The 21977-nt window shown below is 47.8% G+C and overlaps 1 protein-coding gene across 1 annotated transcript in view; it reads right to left on the reverse strand.

Annotated features, from left to right (window-relative positions):
• The window catches only part of CRACR2A (calcium release activated channel regulator 2A), a gene marked incomplete at both ends in the record, with an annotated part of 76313 nt that overhangs the window by 44628 nt on the left and 9708 nt on the right, over positions 1–21977 (reverse strand). The window contains 3 exons of the mRNA XM_080704961.1: positions 118–213; positions 4259–4349; positions 21197–21343. Coding sequence (XP_080561087.1) covers positions 118–213; positions 4259–4349; positions 21197–21343 — 334 coding nt within the window. The remainder of the gene's footprint in view (positions 1–117; positions 214–4258; positions 4350–21196; positions 21344–21977) is intronic.

The following is a 21977-nucleotide window of genomic DNA, read 5'->3' on the forward strand; positions in this document are numbered from 1 at the left end:
GGCACTGGGGTACTAAAGGCTTTACTTGGGATCACCCGTGGTTTTAAACGCTCCCCTACACAGCCACATGATTTCAGCTGAAATATAAACGTTCAAGCCAGCGAGAGCTAAACGTACCCTTTTCTGCTTCTGGTTGAGTCGCTCCAGCTCCTGCTCCTTAGCCAACAACTTCCTTTCCAGCTCTTGACTGCAGGCCTGGAAAGTCTTGGTGTCCTGCCATGCCGGGAAGAGGGGACACGTGGGGCTCAAGGACGATGAGACTGGGTCATAGACTTGTTCCCATTTGAACACACCGGTCAGCAGGGCTGCCCTTCCCTTGCTTTTTGAGGATCTCCTACCACACTCCAGGGCTTCAGTGACCTCTTGCCCCATCTGCGAGGACCCACAACACAGAGATAGCACCACAGTTCAGCAAGGCACTGCCCGAAGTCCCTCCAAGTGTGACCACGCTGGGGGACGGTGCACTGCCATGGCCCCCCATGCCACCACCACCCAAAGGTGACCCACTGTCAGTGCTGGAGTACTGAATGGGGAGGACTGGGGCCTGAGTTTGAATTTCAGGCCTCTGGATCCTCTTCTGTAAATTGGGAGAGACAGATAACCTGTAGAATCCCTCCTAACTTGGAGATTCTTTTATTCTGGGCATCATTATTGGATCCCTTTAACCATCCTAGCTCTCAAAGACAGGGACCTTGCTTCTCCCTCCTGAGGGCCTGCGTGCTCACCATGTTCCCACTGGGATTGGGGTTCCCCGGGCCCTGCTGCTCTTGATGGCTCTGGCCCTGTACTCTTTGCTCAAGTCCTGGACTAGATTTCCCTACGTGGAGACTCTGAGGTCCTGATGATGTGGTTATGGAGGGGCCTGGCTTTGGGGTGTCTGGATCTTGGTGTTCTCAACAGAGCCAGGTCTGGTGGAAGGGCCCTGAGCTGGACATCAGGAGCCTTGGCTCTAGTTCCTGCATGGCCCAGCTAACTTGCTTCATTTTTCTGGATCGTCATTAGGACAGCAGGGGGTGCTGCTGACAATGGGTGTCCTGGATTGCAGGTTTGCCATGATGGCCGGTGGCAGGCAAGTGTGGGGCGTGGCTGTTCTCAGCTCACAGGCCTTTGGCCACCTGTGTTCAAAGCCTCAGGATGTTTCTGCAGCTTATCATCTGTGGATACGCCCTGGTTCCTCGGCCCATTTTAGAGCAGGTCAATAGGCAGAGGAGCCACAGGTAAGCCTGTGATTGTCCTCATTCCAACCGGGAGCAATGGAACAGGTGGAATTTAACCAGACAGCTCTGGTTCCCGGCCTTGGTTTCTGGAGAATCAGTACCAAGGAGCCTGCCTCATTTAATTTAGCTGCTGCTCACAAAACAGGCATCTTATGAAAAATGCTTGGGACAGCAGGTGGCTCTGCTGATGCCTCTACTCCGCAATGGGCCTTGCAGTGACTTATCATCTGTGCCAGGACAGGGCATGGGGCAGTAGGATGGGGATGGCTGGTGAAAGTGAGCCAGACCTGATGGGGATGGCTGGTGAAAGTGAGCCAGACCTTTCTGCATTGCCAAACACATTGGCCAGTGTAGACCCAGGATTGAAACCAGGTCAGAGAGTTCAGGCTTCTCCACAATGTCATAAATCATAATATCCCTAGCCTCACTCTATGGCCAGGAAAAAAGTCTGTGCATCTAGCACTGCCAAAGATATCCTGAGAGTTTCCATATTTGTACAAAAGGTAGAAATCTAAGAATTGAGGCTTCTGAGCATTGGGTATGGAGAAGAGGAAGAAGCAGAAGGGGAGAGTAGAGGGATACTGCATGTAGCCAGATCATCCTATGTGATGCTAATTTGCCTTTGAGTTTTTTCCTCTGACCTCTGCCCATTCCAGCCCCCACCTTAGACCCACCTTTTGCTCTTGGGTCTTGACCTGCAATTGTTGCCCAGGTGGAAGGGGCAAATGCCCCACAGAACTCGTGCCCTCTGGATATTATGTCATTTGGGATGAAGAGGGCGGATCCCTTGTTGCGGGGCCAGAGGAAGGCTGCTTTATCAGAAACTACTTGAGGTCTGCTGATAGAAGGGTGTTTGTTCTGTCTCCCGTGGGCACAGTCAACCTCCCCAAAGACTGGAGACAGCCAGGAGGTTTCAAAGCTCTAAAAGAAAATAGGTAGGTCTGGGTATGCGGACAAGCCTCCAGGGACTCTGGCTGGATACTACGGCTGTGTTTTTCTAAAAAGCATTCCGATTACTCTGTTTGAATGACATCTGTGATAATAAGTGGAGCAGTGGTGTGGATAATCTGAAACAGCATAAATTAAAAATTGGTCCAAAGGAAAAAAGGTTGGGACAACAGCCCAGGCTCAGTGCTGAGAGGCAGTGGAGGCTGGCATTCTGTAGCTTTCCTTTCTTTCTTTTTTTCTTTTTTCCCCATTGCTGGGAATTGAACTCATAACCTCCTGCATACTAGGCAAGTGCTCTACCACTAAGCTGCATCCCCAACCCTCAGCTCTTCTTTTCTTTTCCTTTCTTTTTTAATGAACATGTTCCAAAAAGGACTCTGCTTAGCCTGGTAAAGGAGAAATTCACCCGTCCTGGCCTTGCAAGACATCAGCAGGGCTTGGTAAGGGCTGAGCACATACCGGACTAGGAACAAGGGATGTGAACTTTACATTTTCTCCCACAGTATCTGAGCATGGACAGTGAGGGTTTTGTTTCTTGGCTATTACATTTTCTAATGTCTAAGGGAAAGGATGGACAGCCTTGTTTCTCTCTTTTTTGTGTGTGCAGTACTAGGGATGGAACCCAGGGGCATTCTACCTCCGAGCCACACACCCTCAGCACTATTTTTTTTGTGTGTGGTACTGATGTTCCTAGAAACCCTTCTACCTCCAGGATACACTCCCAGACAACTATTTTTTATATTTTTATTTGGAAACAGGGTCTCTTAAGCTAGCAAGGCTGGCTTCAAACCTGTGCAATCCTCCTGTCTCCGCCTCCCAAGCACGGGGATTACAAGCATGCGACACCACGCCCGGCTCCCAGCCCTATATTTTATTCTTTATTTTGAAACAGGGTCTCACTAAGTTGCAGAGAGCCTCACTAAGTAAGTAGTTGAGGCTGGCCGTGAACCCAGGTCCTCCTGTCTCAAATGCTGAGATTACAAGTGTGCACCATCACGCCTGGCCATCCTAGTTTCTAATGGCTGTTCCCTTGTGGGAGCTGTTGAGCAGAGAGTGAAATACATGGTCTAGTACATTTGGGTCTGGAACCATATTTGTTTAAGGGTCAGCCAATGTCTGACACACTCTCCAAGATGTTTGCTTTCTTTCTTTTCTTTTCTTTCTTTCTTTTTCGTGGGTCTGGGGATGGAACCCCAGATCCATTTGACCTTCAAGCTATACTCCCTGCCCTATTTTTTATTCTTTATTTTGAAACAGGGTCTCACTAAGTTGCAGAGGGCTTCGCTATGTAGCTGAGGCTGTTCTTGAACCGCAATCCTCCTGTCTCAGCCTCCGGAATGCTGGGATTACAAGTGTGCACCACCAAGCCCAGCTTCCAAGCTGTTTAATATGGCAAATAAACCATCTGCCCATCCATCCATCCATCCATCCATCCATCCATCCTTCCATCCATCCTACCATCCATAAATTCATCTATCTATTCACCCATTGATCCATCCATTGATCTATTCATCATCCATCCATCCTTCCTTCTTTTCATCCATCTGTTCATCTACCTGTTGCTACATCCATGCAGCCATTCATCTATCCATCACTCCATCAAACAATTCATCATCCATTCATCCACCATCCATGAATCCATTCATGAATCCATCTAAATCCAATCCATCCATGAATCCATCTAAACATTGATCCCTCCATTCACCTATCTATCCATCCACCTATTCATCCCTCCACCCAGCCATGCATTCATTTGTTCATTCATTCATTGAATCAACAAATATTTGCTGGACACTTACTATGCTCCAAGCATGGTCTAGGAGATGAGAATACATTAGAAAGTTGAAAAAAAATCCTACTTTCCTGCTTTTGTGGAATTTACATATTAGTGGGAAGAGACGAAAACAATCAGTAAAAATAAACAAGTACATTATATATCATGTTCAAAGGTGAAAAATGCCTTGAAAAAGTAAAGCAGAGAAAGAAGGAATCAGTAGTAGGGACATTGCGATCTTACAGTCAGGGGAGAAAGATATAATGGGAGGTCAGAGTAGATATGTCAACCTGGGCAAGCCCAGGGAGTGGACACTCACTTTGAGGAGAAACTGTTCCCTCTCGCTTTTGATCTGTTGTTCCATTTCCTCATAGAGATGCTGGATTTCTTCATCATAAGCGGCAATTTTCCTACAGAGGTGGCAAAAGGAGAGTCTACTTGGGTCTGCACCAAGAAATCCCTATCCCACCATGGCTTCTCCCTTGGTTCAGACCCCAGGACCCTCTCTGGAGCTGTGGATGGTGGCGGTGACGAGGTGGCTTAGGTCAGCCAGGGCTGCAGGATCAGTCCTGGCAGAGATGCAGACCGGAGTAAGACATCTTTCTTTATAAGTGATAGATGTTTGAGCTTGCTACTTCTGCTTACAGCTAACCCATGAGAATTACAAAAAAACAAAACAAAAACGTTGGGGGAAAAGTAAGAAAAGGCCCATGCTCTTGAAGGCTTCTGACCTAAGTGTCAGGAACAGATGCAGTTTGAAGGAATGTTCAGAACTCCCTGGAACTGTCTTCCTGTATTTTGAAGAAATTCAGATGCGAGGTGGCAAATGGTAAGATGCAAAACTTGAGGTAGTGATTCCAACTATATAAATGTTGGAGAACTCACAAAGTGTGATATGAGCAACTTTAAAATGGATTTGGCTTTGCAAACACGATTCTAATTACAGTCATTCATATAAACTGTTTACCATTTATGCCTAATAACCGTACAGGGCACTAACTCTATGATATCATTAAATGTGCTATATTAATTTTGCTCCAAGTTTTACTTGATGAAATTAATACTCTGTGGTCTTCATGCTCAGAGACTAGTTTGCTTGTCAGGAATTAGTGACTTTGCAAATCTTTATAAGACAAGGGAAGCCTCCGAATGGTGCCTGCTGTTAATCATCACAAAGGCTAGGTGTGCTGCAAAGCAGCCCTGGGATGCCAGGTGGGCATCACCCACCTGGGCCCAGCTAGACTCCTACGTGGAACCAAGCCTTTGGGGAGACTGGAGGACTCCTCGGAAGACCCTTCAGGCTTGAATGATGTCACAACAAGCCTGGGTCAGGAGATACCAATCTCAGAAGCAGGGAGCATTAAAGTGCTATTCCCACCAATTCCATCACTAAGCCTGCTCAAGGGAGGGGCAGAAGACCCGCCTCCTGATCCCCGATTGATCCCAGACCCTGCTTATTTCCCCCTGTGACCTTGGCCAAGCATCTGACCTTCTGCCACACCAGGGTGGCATCTGCCCTGCATCCCTCCCAGCACATTCAGGATGCACAAACAGGAAAGTGGCCGTGCGCAGTGTTCAGAACCACAGAGCGCTGCATGCATGTCGGGGATTATTTATTCTTGTCATTATTAGCACAAGCCGTGGAGGGCAATGGGGCAGTGTTCTCTGAGAAGAGGAAGGTCTTAGTTTCAAGGATGAAAGAGCTGCTGGGTTTGGAAAGGCTCAGAGGCAACCAGATGAAGACAAAGCTCGGTCAATAAAAGCTCCCATCAGAGGCATCTATTAGAGGCGCAGGCTGCGTGCGTGTGAGCAGAGTGGCAGAGCCACAGCCCGGATCTGCGGGGAGCCCCACAGCAGCTGAGAGCAGCAGTGGCCACAGAATCTCTAAGCTGATCTGCACAGAGCTGTGCACAGTGGTACACGCCTGTAATCCCAGTACTTGGGAGACTGAGACAGGAGGATCGCAGGTTCAAGGCTAGCCTCAGCAACCTAGCAAGACTGTATTAAAACAAAAAGTAAGAAGGGCTGAGGGCTGAGGGTGTAGCTCAGAGGTAGAATGCCCCTAGGTGCAATCCCCAGTCAAAATAAAAAAAAGATCCAGGCATATGGCTTTTATCATTCCAGCCAGGCACACCACGTTCAGCCATCAAAGGAAAGTGACAAATAATCATGTTTCTTTATTCTATACATCTCTGCTGCCACAATGTCTAAAATCACTGGTATTACCTAATGTGCATGAACACAGGCTTTGAAGTCTTCTCTAACAGGATTCCCAGCCCTTACTTCCTGCACTCACCCCTCACCCAAACTCTGATGGCACCCTGTGTCTTCATTAGGCCCTTTGGCACTTAATTTCAAGCAGTTTAGAACATTCTGGGTTTCATATGGGTTCAAGCTGTCTCTACTGGCTTCACACACTCTGACTATTATGGCCCCCACAGGGCCTCTGCTCGAGATGTCAACTCTGAAAACCTGCAACCGCTCATTTGAGGACTTTAGGTACCAAACCCAGAAGCTCATGGCCCATACTGAGGGAACACTAGATTCCAGGGGAATCGGAGAAGTTCAGGGTTGGGGGGGTCTGTCTGATCCAATGACCTCCCCACCCCTCAGTGGTAAAATCCTTGCTGCAGCTGGCATTGTGACATATGCTTGTAATCCTAGCACTTGGGAGGCTGAGACAAAAGGATTGCAGGTTTAAGACCAGCCTTACCAATTTAGTGAAGCAATCTAGAAAGATCCTATTTTTTTTTTTTTTTTTGGTGGTATTGGGGTTCCTGGAAAACCTTCTATCTCTGGGCTACACTCCCAGACCTATTTTATATATTTTTCTAAATTTGGAAACAGGGTCTCTTAAGCCACTGAGTTGCTGAGGTTGGCTTTGAACCTGCGCGATCCTCCTATCTCTGCCTATTACAAGCGTGGATTACAAGCGTGCGCCACCACACCCAGTGCAAGATCCTATTTTGAAATAAAAAATAAAATAGGGCCGGGCGTGGTGGCGCACGCTTGTAATCTCCGCGCTTGGGAGGTGGAGACAGGAGGATCGCGCAGGTTCGAAGCCAGCCGCGCTGGCTTAAGAGACCCTGTTTCCAAATATTAAAAAAAAAAAATAGGTCTGGGAGTGTAGCCTGGAGGTAGAAGGGCTTCCAGGAACCCCAGTACCACCAATAAATAAATAAATAAATAAATAAATAAATAAATAAATAAATAAATGAAAAATAGGGTTGGGGGTATTGCCTGGAGGTAGTCTGCTTCTAGGTTCAATCCCTAGTAAAGCATACTCACACACACACACACACACACACACACACACACACACACTTCTTCCTATAATAGTTGCATCAGGTATTAACCCACGCTAGGTTAGAACACCTCCAGTAATAGAGAACTTGCGAACTTGCTGTCTCTCCTTGAACTTCTTTCTATTTTGGACTATTCTGGCTTATAGAAACCTATCACTTCAGCCGGGTGTGGTGGGGTGCTCTTGTAATCCCGGTACTTGAGAGGCTGAGACAGGAAGGTCACAGGTTCAAAGCCAACCTCAGCAACTCAGTGAGCCGCCTATCAAATTTGTGAGAACCTGTTTCCAACTAAAAAATAAAATAGGGGCAGGGGTGTAGCTCAGACGCAGTATGTCTCTGGGTTCAATATCCAGCGCCTCAAAAAAATTGCCAACTTCTGGCTTTACTCCTCTTTTGCATAAAAGCCCTTGGTATATTGAGGAAGAACTTTTAAGACTTGGCGGAGCTGCCTTGGGTTCAGGCCAAGCTCCACTACTTCCTCTAAACATATCTCACACCGATGTTTAATTTTGTAAGTTTCTGCCCTGTTCCCTTCGCTCTCCTCTGAGTGGGCGCCAATCATCTTCCTAGAGCCATGAAACCCCAGCCTGAGTGCCCAGCCATGAGTCTGATGAGTGCACATCCGAGCTGGCGATTGCCTGTCTTGTTCTAGACCTTATCTATTTGCGCAGCCCGAGATCACATTGTATTCTCTTGGCAGCCAAATCAGAGTTGATGAATGCTAAACTTATTTTCAACTAAAACCTCGAAGTCTTACATCCATGTAATTGTTTTTGTTGCAAAGATGGCGCTACTAAATCATATCTCCTCCGCTTGGAGCTTCTGCTATTGGCTTTCTGGACACAGAAGATAAATGTAATTCTGTGAGATTTCATATTTATCAGTGTACGCCTATCTTTCCCACTTGCCTCTGTATACCTGGATCCCAATTGGCCATCTAGTGCATTCAATGACCTTCCACATCTTATTGATATTTTACATTTAGCTTATACTCAGAATGTAAGCTAAATTATCTACGATACTGATTTACAGGATTATTTTACCTGAGAATTATGTAGAAGAATATTTCAAAAATATACAAATTATCTAGGTGTTTGTTTCGTTACTGGGGATTGAACCCAGGGACATTCTACCTCTGAGCTAGACAACCAGCTCTTTTTACTTATTTATTATTATTATTATTATTATTATTATTATTATTATTATTTTGCGGTACTGGGGATGGAACCCAAAGGCTTTCTACCTCCAAGTTACACCCCATCCCTATTTTTTCTTTTTTCTTTTGAAAGAGGGTCTCACTAAGTTGCAAAGGGCTGAGGCTGTCCACGAACTGCGATCCTCTTGTCTCAGCCTCCCAAATGCTGGGATTACAAGCTTGCACCACCGCACTTGTAATAAATTATTTCTTATTTTTTTTAACAAGGTTTTGCTAAGTTGCTGAGGCTGGCTTCAAACGTGTGATCTTCCAGTTTCAGCCTCCCAAATAATAAGATTACAGGTGTGCACCACCATGAATGGCCGGTTTCTACCTCCATTGTATTATAGAAAGAGAATATACTAATTCTTACTTTTCCTGTAGCTAGAAACATTAATTTTTACTTTTCCTCTGTAGCTAGAAACATCAATTTTTGTACAACTTCAGTGAGAAGAATGTGTGTTCTACTTGTAAGGCACACGATTCTACCTTCATTTTGTAAGCTTTGCCATTTGGTGATTTCAAATAATTTATATCCTTAATGTACTTTTGCCTGGATAATGCATCAAATCAGAGGTAAATTTGTTAAAGTCTTGCTTTTATCAAATTTTTCCATTTTTCTAAAAGTTTCACCTATACTCATTGCTGCTATGTTGTTTGGTACATAAAGGTTTTTATATGTTATATCTTCTTTATGGATAGGATAGTTTTATCACTATAACATATTCCCCCTTATTTTCCTTTATTCATGCCTTTGGTAAAAAAAATATTGAACAAAACAAAGACAACAATCTGCAGTACAGACTTGTGTGCTGCTAGTAATGTGTGGGCATACCTATTCCACCTACCTTCTATTAGCCGTTCTCAAAACACTCCCGCCGACTCTCAACCTCTGGCATTGTCTACCTAATTATCCTATTCTCTGATATTCAATCCTAGTCATTTTGAACTACTTGAGAATGGGGAGACAGAGAAGAGGTAGATGAAAGGGAAAGGGGAGGGAAAGAGACCGTGTAATCAGCAAGACAGAAGGACAAACGCGCAGAGACGTGGCCAGCCAGAGTCAGCAGTAGTCATGAGTGCCAGGTTCTACTTGATGGCTGGCTACTCCCCTGGCACATTTCATGGTAGTTTATATTACAACTTTGCTGACATAGCTATTGTTGCTTCAGAGTCCATTAGACCCAGAATTAGAAATCCTGCATTCAAATCCCAGTTCTGACACGCAAAAGCTTTCTGGGGTCACACTTTGCCAGTACGTCTGGCATAGTTTTATACATCTAATAAACCAGATGGTAATCGCTGCTCTAATGTACGTGGAGGTGCCTACCACAATGGGTAGTAGAGAGAAGGCATTTAATACTTTATTTTGTGGTACTGAGGATGGAACCCATGGGCATTCTACCTCCGAGCTACATCCCCAGCCCTATTTTTTTTTATATTGTTTGTTTTGAAACAGGGTCTCAGTAAGTTGCAGAGGACCTCACTAAGTAGCTGAGGCTGGCTGCGAACTCCCTTCTCAGACTCCCGAATGCTGGGATTACAAGTGTGCACCACCATGCCCGGATCATTTAATAAATTTTAATTAAATAATTTATCTGATTCTCCAGAGGCCCCTGGGCCCCATTTTGAGAGTCACTGCTCTATAATCCCTGTGTTTATTTTTGTTTTTTTGTTTATTTATTTATTTATTTTGGTGCTGGGGATTGAGCCCAGGAACATTCTACCTCCCAGTGCCACCGCCAGCCCTTTTTATTTTGAAACAGGGTCTTGCTAAGTTGCTGACCCTGAGCTTGAACCTGTGGCCCTCCTGTCTCCGCCTCCAAGTACTAGGATTTCAGGCATACTTCACCATGCCCGGCTTCTGTAACTCCTTCTGCCTGCCCCTCCCCCTTGCTCCTTTAGATGGTAGCCAAGGGGCAAGCAGAAACAGAAGGGACACATGTCTCAGGTTGGCACACACCATGTCAAGAAAACATATGCAGGAGTGGCGAAGCGTCAGCAGGCAGAAGATGCAAGGTGCATAAAGCCAGAGGTGCACCGTCGAGAAGACTAAATGTGGAGACTGATACATTACCACCTTCATTAAAGCTTAATTAAGCACTCTGTGTGGGGGGGTGCTGGAGATTGAACCCAGAGGCATTCTACTTCCGAGCTACATCCCCAGCCTAATTTTTTTTCCTTTATTTTGAAACAGGGTCTCACTAAGATGTGGAGAGCCTCACTAAGTAGCTGAGGCTGGCCATGAACCCGGATTCTCCTGTCTCAGCCTCCCAAGTACTGGGATTACAAGTGTGTGCCACCATGCTTGGCTGATTAAGCCCTTCTTTCAGTATTGCTGTGGGTAAAAAAATTTAGATTTAAGCTAGGTTCTCTGCATGCCAGGCATCCAGCACCTAAGAACACCAAGTCCAGTGATACTGCGGTAGGGAGGAAAGGAACCACACACCATCAAGTAGACCTCTGGCACCTTTCTGGACCCTGCTGATAGCAATCCTGTGACCTCAGAGGCCTTGCTGGAAGAAAGTGCAGGAGCTGCCTGCTCAGCTGGCAGAGAGGATGGTGGAGCTCTCAGAGGGAAGTTCAGAAACACTGAGTCCAATACAAACAAAGCGCAATGAAACCACCCTTCCATACAGGCAATGTGCACCAATAGAAAGAGAGGAAGAGCCGGGCGTGGTGGTGGCGCACGCTTGTAATCCCCGCACTTGGGAGGCGGAGACAGGAGGATCATGCAGGTTCGAAGCCAGCCTCGCTGGTTTAAGAGACCCTATTTCCAAATAAAATATAAAATAGGTCTGGGAGTTTAGCCCGGAGGTAAAAGGGCTTCCAGGAACCCCAGTACCACTAAAAAAAAAAGAAAGAAAGAAAGAGAGGAAGAAATAAAGAAAAGAAGGAAGGAAGGGAGGGAGAGAGGGAGGGAGGGAAGGAGGGAAGAAAAGGAATGCTGAGTCCAGACAAGGGAGATTTCAGCAGGTCAGAGGAAGGACTAACAGTTATTGCTGACAATATCACAAAGACAGGCACAGAACAGAAAGAATGACTTCTGGTGAAATCGGCAAAAATCCCAGGTCTCGCTCAGAAGATAAAGATGTCTGGGTCTGGCAAAAGCTTCCTTTCTATAGGCTGACCATAAGTGTATGTGTGAGTGTGTATGTGTGTGTACTTACACGCCTGTGTATGTATATACTCATGCATGTTGGGGGGGCTGGGGCTCTAGGGAGCTAAGAATGGGATATGTGGGAAGGAAGTCAGGGTGGAGGAATCCTGATTCCTTAGTCTAACTCTAAGGCTTAGGTTGTGAGAAGCCTTTAAGGATCATTTGCAAGGAATTAGAAGGTGAGATGTAGTTCGCAATAACGTACCCCGCCAGCCTCCCACGGGGACTGTGAAAATTAATTAACCTTCACAAAATGTTTTGCACACTGAGGAGTAACGGTGTTACACTGGGGTGAATTATTAACAGTCCGTACCACGGGGCTCCGCTAACGTCCCACAGGCCGAGGCCTTCCCGCTGTACGATCCCCCTGGGCCGCACTGTTCTGTTCGGGTTCCATGTCTCCTTTGCTTCACTTATCATTAAAGTCTGCTAGGATTTCAGTAGGTCTCAGGAAGTCCATCAGTTCACCTGCTCGGTGCCAGGTGGTAGTGGGCTGAGTGAGATCATTCCAAGAAGAGTTAACTCTTCCCTTTCCCTTGACCTTAGAAGAGGTAGCATTTCTCTACCTTTTACACACGTCTCAGGAGCTCAAGGTAGTGTTTCAGAAGTGGCCAGTGGCCTTGGCTGCCCATCATTTCCACGTCCTGTGTGTTTCCTTGTGGGTGGGTGAGTAGTGGCTGGATTAATATGTCTCCTGGTTTGCAAAACTGGCAAAAGAAAGATGCAAAAGAGTAGCCCCTCCCCATCACAGCCAGAGCTTAAAGAGTGCCTGCATTCACAGCCCCTTTGTTTTGCATGTGAAGAAAATGAAAGTCAAAACAACAAACTGGCCAAACCTCCAAGAGCCAGGGCGGGAGGGGAAGCCAGGCCTTGACCCCAGGCCTCTTGATTCTGTCTCTGACATCACAACATCCTGCTAAGCATCCTAAGGCGTAAGACCCAAACTCCATCCCACTGCATTTAGGATTGTCAGTGCTCTGAATTCCATCTGCAATCTGTCAGTCTAGAGTGCATGAACTGAAGACCAGGAGGAGGCCTGCTGGAAGCACTGCCAGGGCTGGGAGGGGCGAGACCTCAGAAGGGGCCTGATGCTCTATCCTATGTTTTCTGCTATATGTGAGCCCTGGAATGAAGAGCCTCAGCTGGAGAATTCTCAGGGAGAAAACGGTCACAGGATCAACCTCAGTGCTTGGGGTGGAGCATGGTATGGATTTCGCCTCACCACTGCCCCCTGCTGCGTTCTCCAAGATGCTGCAATCTCCAGACAGCAAACAAACAAAAAAACCCATGTAGGGTTTCCAAGCTCTCCTGAAATCAGTGTCTCACTGTTTCCGTAATTGCTTATCTCTGTCTGTCTGTCTGTCTGTCTGTCTGTCTGTCTGTCTGTCTGTCTCTTGCACACACGCTCATGTACACACGCACACATACACACATACACATATACAGTACAGATGAATGGAAAGAAAGCGTGAGTTTGGAGAAAATTCTGCAAAGGTTGTGAAGTCGCCAGTTGAATTTTCAGGATGGATGGTTTCTTCCTAATTAGATTCTGCTGCCTTGTATAAACCAACTTTGCAGCTTTCTCCCGTCCTATAAGCAGACCACTTTTCATTAGTCAGGTTTACCAGTCGTGCCTGTGGTGTACGCAGGGCACAAACAGCCCTCACCTTTCAGTCTGCTCACTGGACAGTGTTAGCAGTATGCTTCTGCCTCAGATAATAAAATTTCCACAAAACACATGCATTTGATGAAGTCAATACCTCATCAAGAGACCTCACCAAGAACTTCTTATCCTAACCCTATGAACAGGCTTAGAATTAGAGATTGCAAGAGCACCCTGGGCTGTACCTTTTGCAGCCTGATACTTCTTGTAGAATGGGCAAGAACAGCATGTCTCAAAGTGTGGTACATGGCCTGCCTGTTCAGAACCACCTGGGATGTGTGCTATGATGCCCGATCCTGGGACTTATCTGAGACATACCTATTCAGACTCTCTGGGGAAAAGTCCTAGGAATCCACTCCTCCTCCTCCTCCTCCTCCTCCTCCTCCTCCTCCTCCTCCTCCTCCTCCTCCTCTTCCTCCTCCTCCTCCTCTTCCTCCTCCTCCTCCTTCTTCTTTTTTTTGTGTGTGGTACTGAGGATGGAACCCAAAGGCATTCGACCTCCAAGCCACACCCCCTGCCCTAGTTTTCATTCTTTATTTTATTTTATTTTTGGTAGTACTGGGGTTCCTGGAAACCCTTATACCTCTCGGCTACACTCCCAGACACCTACTTTTTACATTTTTGTTTGGAAACAGGGTCTCTTAAGCCAGCGTGGCTGGCTTGGAACCTGCGCGATCCTCCTGTCTCCGCCTCCCAAGCACAGGGATTACAAGAGTGCGCCACCTTGACTGGCTTATTCTTTATTTTGAAACAGAGTCTCACTGAGTTGCAAAGGGTCTCACTAAGTAGCTGAGGCTGTCCGCAAACCTCGGTCCTACTGTCTCAGCCTCCCAACTGCTGGGATCATAAGCATGTGCCACCATGCCCGGTTTAGGAATCCACTTCTTAATTTAAAATCATTTTTTTAAATTCCAATGCAGGCTGACATTCATAAGCCCCACGGCTAAGGTTTTGCACAGATCTATGAGAGCCCTTTGGAATGTAAGGGCCACCCAACATAGATACGATGCTTTATTTGCTGTTCTATCTGGAAGCAAGGCCAGGACATGGCACCCTTTCCTGCAAACATCCTCATAGCTTCACCCATGAAAGAGCAAATCTTAGAGGTTGGGTTGCCAGTGGTTACAGCTGGGTCAGGCTGCAGGACCTATTTCTTTGACCACCTTCCCAGAGCCCAGGGAAATCATCCAGAAAGAAACTGGACGGTGGCTGAGTAAGCCTGCAGTTTAAGAGACCCCGCTCCCCACTCCCAAGCTCCTGAGAGATGTCCAGGTCCTGATTCAGCGGGTCAGGGTAAGACTGTGCAGATGCGGCACCAATTCCAAGGAGGGCAGGGCGGTGTCACCAAGCTTGTCAAGGCCACACTTGGGATGCTGGAGTTGATGATGAGACTCGTAGCCAGGGTGGCATCCCCAGGCTGCTGAGCTGTGGAGGATTGAGTCAGAGCCAGGGCGAACAGCTCAGCCTGCGTCTGGCCTTTGGTCTAGAAAGTGCTTCCCTTCAGAGAGCTCAAAGCACTCTCAGACACAGCGCTGTTTCTCCTTACCCCCATTGTTCCAAAATGCAGACTTGGATTTTCACCCAAGATCAGGTGAATTGGGTCCCTGTGGGGTAGGACCCTGGTCTCCTCGGTGATTCTGGTGGAAGATCTGAATCGATCGCTGCTCCAGACAGCACCGCTCAATGCTCCTTGGACATGTCAAGCTTTCTCCATCCCCACCCGGGAAGACTGGGAATGGAGTTCCTAATTCTGATGGCCTCTTCCTGCGGTCTGCATTCCTGCATTCCTCATGCTCAAGTATACGATTCTCTGAACTTCTGCAGTGGGGATGTTTTGCGTGGTTGCAGTGGAACCCCCACCTCCTCAGAGAGGAGCGGGGCCTGAGGCACCTGAGAGGGGAGTCGAAAAGAAGCACCCGGCTGTAGCTCAGGTTTTTGCATAGGAGCTTTCCCCGCTTTGCTCCTGGGCTGTGGCTACTTCTGAGTGGACGTGCTTTGGAGTCAAACATTGTACCCAGGATTCTGACCCAAACCTGAGATTTCCTCAACCTCTGCCCCCAAAGACAAGGGGGTGGAAGATTGGATGCTCCCAGACTAGTCTCATATTTCCAATCGGCAGTTTTAAAACTCTATGACAATGAGGAGGAGGGCCCTGGTTACTTCTGACAAAGTGCCCGTGTTAGGTTGTTAGATTAGAGATAGGCAGGGGACAGGATGGGGCAGAGGAGGGAACGAGACCAAGGATCTGACCAGCCCTAGTGGAAAGAGATACAGAAACTCCCTGCCGGGTTGAAATTGCCATTTTACGATCCCCACCCTGCTCTGGGTTTCAATTAAGCAAGGAAAGTTTCCAACATGGTGCAGTGTAGACACACTGAGCCGGGGCACAAAAAGAGACAGTGGCCTCCCCTGATGCATACACACAAGGGTAAGTTTTCCAGACCGAATAGAGCTCTGCTGGTTTCCACTTCCAGAAACGGAGTCGAGCATAGCACCTTTATCACGACTTCTCTTTAACTGTACCTCCACTTGCCTAAATAAACCTCTTCTACATCCAGTTCATGCTTTCCATTTAAAATCTTCCTCATGGGAAGGAAGGACCGAGGACGAGAGATCACCAACCCAGGAAATTTATTTCTAGGAGAGATCATAGCCCCACAGCACCAGCACCCTCTGAGGCTGGTCTCTGACACCTGCTGTGAAGAGCGTTCCCAGGCCCCCGTCCACCCCAGCACAGCATCCTCCTCCCTCCCAGGTTACTGTGAGGAGGAAGCTGGGTGGCCCTTTTCACTGGCTGCAGGAACACTGTACCCATGAGGGTTGGGCCCAGCTGGGGAGCTGAGAACAGGGAGAGGTGTGTGTGTGTGTGTGTGTGTGTGTGTGTGTGTGTGTGTGTGTGTATGCTCTGCCTAGTTTGGGTAAGGCCAGACTCCCCTGGAGGCCATTTTCTCCCAGCCCTGCGAGAAGAGGAAACAGGTGCATGGTTTGCAAAAGAAGAAACAGAGGCCATCACTGACCACAACCCTGCCTGGAGTTTTGGAGTTTCCACTTGGTGAGAACTCATTGTTCACCTCCGTGCAGAATTTCTCTGGCTATAAACTCTGGTCAGCCTGATCATCAACTCCTCCAAGATAGGGACTCGAAACACTTTTTGCCTAATTCAGAGCCCAGCACAGAATAAATGCTGGTTAAATGCTAGTGACTGATAACAGGAAGAGCCTTGGTACCCTCGGTCCCCAGCCCAGGGAGGGACGCAGCAACCATGACTTGCAACCCTGTCCCACACGGGGTTGAGATTTCACACCTGTACTGAAAGGTGAGCCTGGGCACAGACTGGGAGGCATTCTAAAGCTCACCAGGACATGCTATTCCCAGGATTTCTCCACACTCCATCTTGAATCCTTCCCCAACCCTTCTCCTAGACACGCCCTTCCCTCAAACAAACAAGTCAAAACCTCCAAACTCACTTTTTTTTTTTTTTTTGGTGGTACTGGGGTTCCTGGAAGCCCTTCTACCTCCGGGCTACACTCCCAGACCTATTTTATATTTTTGAAACAGGGTCTCTTACGCCAGCACGGCTGGCTTCGAACCTGCGCGATCCTCCTGTCTCCGCCTCCCAAGCGCGGGGATTACAAGTGTGCGCCACCACGCCCGGCCAAACTCACTTTCTAAAAGATGTCTCATAATCAATCACTTGGCCTCACCCTGAATTATTTGCAAAAACATCCCATCTAAATGTGGTATGCCCCACTGGGATGTCCAGTTTCTTGTTTGACTTCTTGGAACAATGGCGGCTCCTTTGGGAGCTGTCCTGAGCAGGACTGCTCGCCCTCCCTTGGTCTGGCATTTCAAATTCTAGAGAAAAGCCACACCTAAATGATTAAGACGTTAACTGCTAAATAATCTTCCTTCAGATTTACAGAACCCAGAACATCTGGTGCCTACAGATAACACCAGAATGTGGAGCGCCCCTCTTTATTCTTTAATTCTCTGCTGCAACTAACACAGAGCTTGTAAATCGCTGTGATGTTTAATTTGCAGGAATGTAATATGCTTGTAAGTAGCCCCAGGAGGTCAAGGTTGGGATGTTCTGGCCAGATGGAGGGGGAGGGGGAGGGGAGAGGGGCAGACACTGGCTGGTGAAAATCCTGCTCAGCACTGTCTTCCTGCCCCTTGTCCCCTGCTCCTCCTCCTTCCCCTCCCTATAAAAGTTCTCCATGTCCCTTAGTTCCATAAGATGGGGCTCTGAGGCAATAGCATCCCCAACTTCTCAGGATGCTGGCCCTTAAATAAAAGCAATTTCCAGTTTCCTCCCCCACCAACTGCTGTCTCCTGAGTATTGGTTTTCAAGCAGTGGGAAGCCAATCCAGTAACATTCTGAGCTTAGATCTGAAGTTATAGATCATCGGGTACCTTATAGTTCATCTGGTCCATCAGTAAGGCGTAACCAACTTTTTAATTTTTATTTATTTTATTTTTGCAGTACTGGGAATGAAACCCAGGGGCATTATATCTCCGATCTACACCCCCTGCCTTATTTTTTATTCTTAATTTTGAAACAGGGTCTCACTGAGTTGCAAAGATTCTCACGAAATAGCTGAGGCTGTCCTCGAACCGCGACCCTACTGTCTCAGCCTCCCGAATGCTGGGATTACAAATGAGTGCCACCACGCCCGGCTTTTTTTTTTTTTTTTAAATAGAATAAAAGAAGCTGGACGTGGTGATGCATACCTGCAATCTAAGTACTTGGAAGGCTGAGAAAAGAGAATCACAAGTCTGAGGCTAGCCTCAGTAATTTATCGAGACCCTCAGAAACTTAGCAAGAACCTGCCTCAAAAAAAAAACAAAAACAAACTAAGAAGGCTATGGTTGTATCTGAGAGATAGAATGCTGCTGGGTTCTATCTAACCCTGGTGCCACAAAAAATAAGATAAATAGAATAAGATAAAAAGACACTAGCAAAAGACTAATGAAAAATCTCAGTGTCACGTGTAACAGGATGAGTACCGTTTTGTGAGACTGTGTTCAGTTACACATACATAATTCAAGGGGATTGCAAAGCAAAATGCATTTCTCCTGGTGAACCACAATCACTCAGAGTCTAGAAACTACCAATTGCATTCACTCGTGTTGCACCAAAAAAAACTGGTACACAGAGAGGTCAAGCCTGTTCACAGCTCTAAGTGGCCGTTCCTGGGCAAGAACTCTGGGTCTTACTTCCTTTTATGTTAGTACTTTTCTCAGTACTACCTGGAGTTGCTGGCACCAGAGGACACCCCTAAGATGAGGCCGTCAGGGGCCTCAGCGAGTTCCCGGGTCCCGCCAGAACTCCACAGCCAGGAGCTGCCCTTGATCAACCGACCTCAGGGCAGGGTAGCTGGAAAGGATACTGACTGATGGAGGATGGGCAGGAGGGGGGCGGGAGCTTCCACGGAGGTTTTCTTATCCACACAGCCAAGAGTGGTCTTGACTTTCCTCTCAAGAACTTTTAAAGCAATTACTAAATTAGGGCACTTATAGAAGCCACTCCAGGGGGGATGTCAGAGCTAAGAGCCTCTCCAGTGTGTCCGTGGCATTTGCGTCTCCCTGCAGGAGAGAAAAACCAGCAGAGGCGGAGGCTGGGTAATTGTCCGCCCATTCAGACTGCAATCACCCTCCCTAGGGGACCAGAGTGCCACCTTTCTGGAAGGGGCCGCCTGGCTTGGCTGAGGCTCCTGGAGACCAGGGTGGGGGGTGAGGTGGGGTCAGAAAGGAAGCAGATTCCCTCACTTTGCAGACAGGAAACCGGAGGCCCAGAGAGGCCAGGAGAAGGGAGCAAGGTCACAGAGCTAGGTAAGCACCAAGTCATCCACGAGTCACACCCACGTCTCCTGACTCCCCGGCCGCCACGTCTCCAATCTACACACAAAGCCCCTGTGCATCGTGTTATAATGCAGATTCAGTGCCATTAGGGTGAGGCCTGGGATTCTGGGTATTCTAAGACATTTCCGGGAGATGCTAATATTTCTAGTCGATGTACTACCGGTTTGGGTAGCTGACACCACGTTGTCTAGAAGGATAAAAGGATCTTTAAAGCCTGGCGTGGTGGTGCATGCTTAGTAATCCCAGCGCTTGGGAGGCTGAGACAGGAGGATAGCACAGGTTCAAAGCCAGCCTCAGCTACTTAGTGAGGCTCTCAGGATCTTAGTTAGACCCTGTTTCCAAATAAAATATAAAATAAGTTTGGGAGTATAGCCTGGAGGTAGAAAGCCTCTGGGTTCCATTCCCAGTACTACCAAAAAAAAAAAAAAAGGATCTTTAAACTTCACCTCTGATCCTATCTAGGCCCCAAATCTCCTTTTCAGCCAGACAAATCCTGTAAGACTGGAAGAGATACTTATTTAATAGGACAATTAATTATTATTCTTTTGATATCGGCTGATGACTTGCATGCAAGTGCCATCCCAAAGCCTCACGCATGATCACATTTAATGCTCACAGCTCTTTGAGATGGATACTGTTCTCACCTCGATCTTACAGATAAGGAAACTGAGACTCGGGGAGGGTAACTTGGCCTAAGATGCATAACTAGTAAGCGGCAGAACCAAGATTCAGACTCAGCTCTGTCTGCTTCCATGACACAGTCAGCTAAAGGTTGCATACAAGGATCCCTCAACGATCCCCTCTTCCCTTTGACGAATGTTGGGTGCCTCTCCCAGAGTGCTCTACCCAGTCCTGTAGCCACTGAGTTCCACAGCGCGACTTGGTCTCCACTTCCTTGGAACACAGAGCTCTACGGATCTCTGACTTGTGTCTATCCTCAGTGAATTAATGTTTTAGAGTCAACCTGGGAGAAGCACAAGATGAATAGAAGCTGGGGCTCAGGGTAAGGTGTTGATGGCGGTCTATAAAGCAAGGCCCACGGTGGCCTCTTCTTTTCCAATTAGATGCTGGCACGCATCCTTCAGACCACTTCAACACAGACTCTGGAACACTGCCAGCCAGGGGCAAGCCTTGCTGGGCAGCATCTGTAGAGAGGGGCAGGTGGTCTGTGGCATCGCATCTCGGAATTGAGGATCCCTATAGAATACTGGCAAGCCCCCATGTGGGAACAAGAGTGCACAGCAGAGGCGGAGGAGGCAGGGCGCTTCTCACTGTGCTTCCAAGCTCTGCCCAGACCCAGCCCTGGGTTCCAGCCTCCCCTTCAGGGTTCCTGGTCTTCCTTCACAACCCATGTTCATTCCTTTTCTTGTTTCACAGTGAGCTCACTGCGTGAGTGACTGTGGGCTTGGTTCCGGGCTGGTGTGAACCTACTCGGGCTGGCACTGGTCCACTCCTGTAGCCGATTCGTCAGGTGCCTGGAGAGGTCCATGGAGGCAAAGGCAGCAGCAGGAGAGAGGTGAGATGTGAGAGGAGAGGGGAGCCCTAAAGGGCAAACGCAAGAGCATCAGGGCACCTTCCAGACACGTCACCTCTGCAGAATGAGGCTTGACTTGGTGTTGAGGGAGGCCCAGAACACTGGGACTCACTGCCCAGAGGCAGGCAGGGCGCTTTTCCTCTTGATTTCAGCCACCAGGCCATCTGACACTGCCACTTAGAAGCTGTGTGTGTGGGGGTGTAACTTAGCCTCTCTGTGTTCCAGTTTCCTCATCTGTAAAATGTGGGTTAATGTAGACAGTACCTGCCTCAAAAGGTTGTGGTGAGACTCAAACTCATGTAAAGTATTTAGAATAGCACCTAGCATACAGCAAGTGCTTAATAAATGCAAGTGGGGGCTCGGCAATTGGCAGATAAGAGCAGGGAGTACTAGATCACCCCAGCAGAGAGTGATAAGTCTTATCTCTCCAGCAGACAGTGATAAGAAGACAGGGCGCAAAGCTTCTGTGAGCAATGGAAAGTGCTCTTCAAGCTTATCGTTTCTGTGCCGAGACACAGAGGTTGAGACTGGTACCCACTTTTTTAGGACCCACTCCAGTTCGTTCTTCTCCTCCTGGGCTTCTTGGAGTTGGGAGAAGATTCTGGTCAGTAAATCTTCGAAGTTGGACAGTAAGTGAGGTTCCTCCTTCTTCAGCTGCAGCCAGAGTTGCTTGACATCGCTTTCGCTGTGAAAGAAGAAGGGACATTCAGAAACGGGGCTCTTCAGGAGTGGGAAACATCACCGTCACCCTCATCGGGAACATGACAGTGGCTAGCGGGGCGAAGCGGCACATGCCTATGATCCCAGAACTTGGGAGGCTGAGACAGGAGGATCACACATTCTAAGACAGCCCCTGCAACTTAGCAAGCCCCTGTTTTGGAATAAAAGAATAGGAAGGATTGGGATGTAGTTCAGTGACAGAGCACCTTTGGATTCAATTCCCAGCACTGCACACACACACGATGATGGCAGGTAACATTTATTGAGTGCTTGCTGTATGCAAGATGCTTGACGTACATCTGCTCGTCTTATCCTCACCGTAACCCTGGGAGGCTGGTGCTGCCATTATCCCCGTTTACAGATGAGGGAACAGAGAGAGGTGCAGCGCCCTAAGATCATAGTACCTGATGGGATCAGCAAGGTGATTCTGAGCAGCTTGAAATGCCAGAGAGAAGAGGCAGCCAGGACCCAGAGCCGAAGAAGATAAACGCTGCGGAGCCCAGGAGGGAGCCAGTCACCCCCAGGAAGGATGGTCCTCACTACTGAGAGGTAAAGACGCGACAGCTGACAGATGGGAGAGTGCAGTTGTCACTGCAGGG

Source organism: Muscardinus avellanarius (genome assembly GCF_963383645.1).
Source record: "Muscardinus avellanarius genome assembly, chromosome: 11".
Classification (NCBI taxonomy): domain Eukaryota; kingdom Metazoa; phylum Chordata; class Mammalia; order Rodentia; family Gliridae; genus Muscardinus; species Muscardinus avellanarius.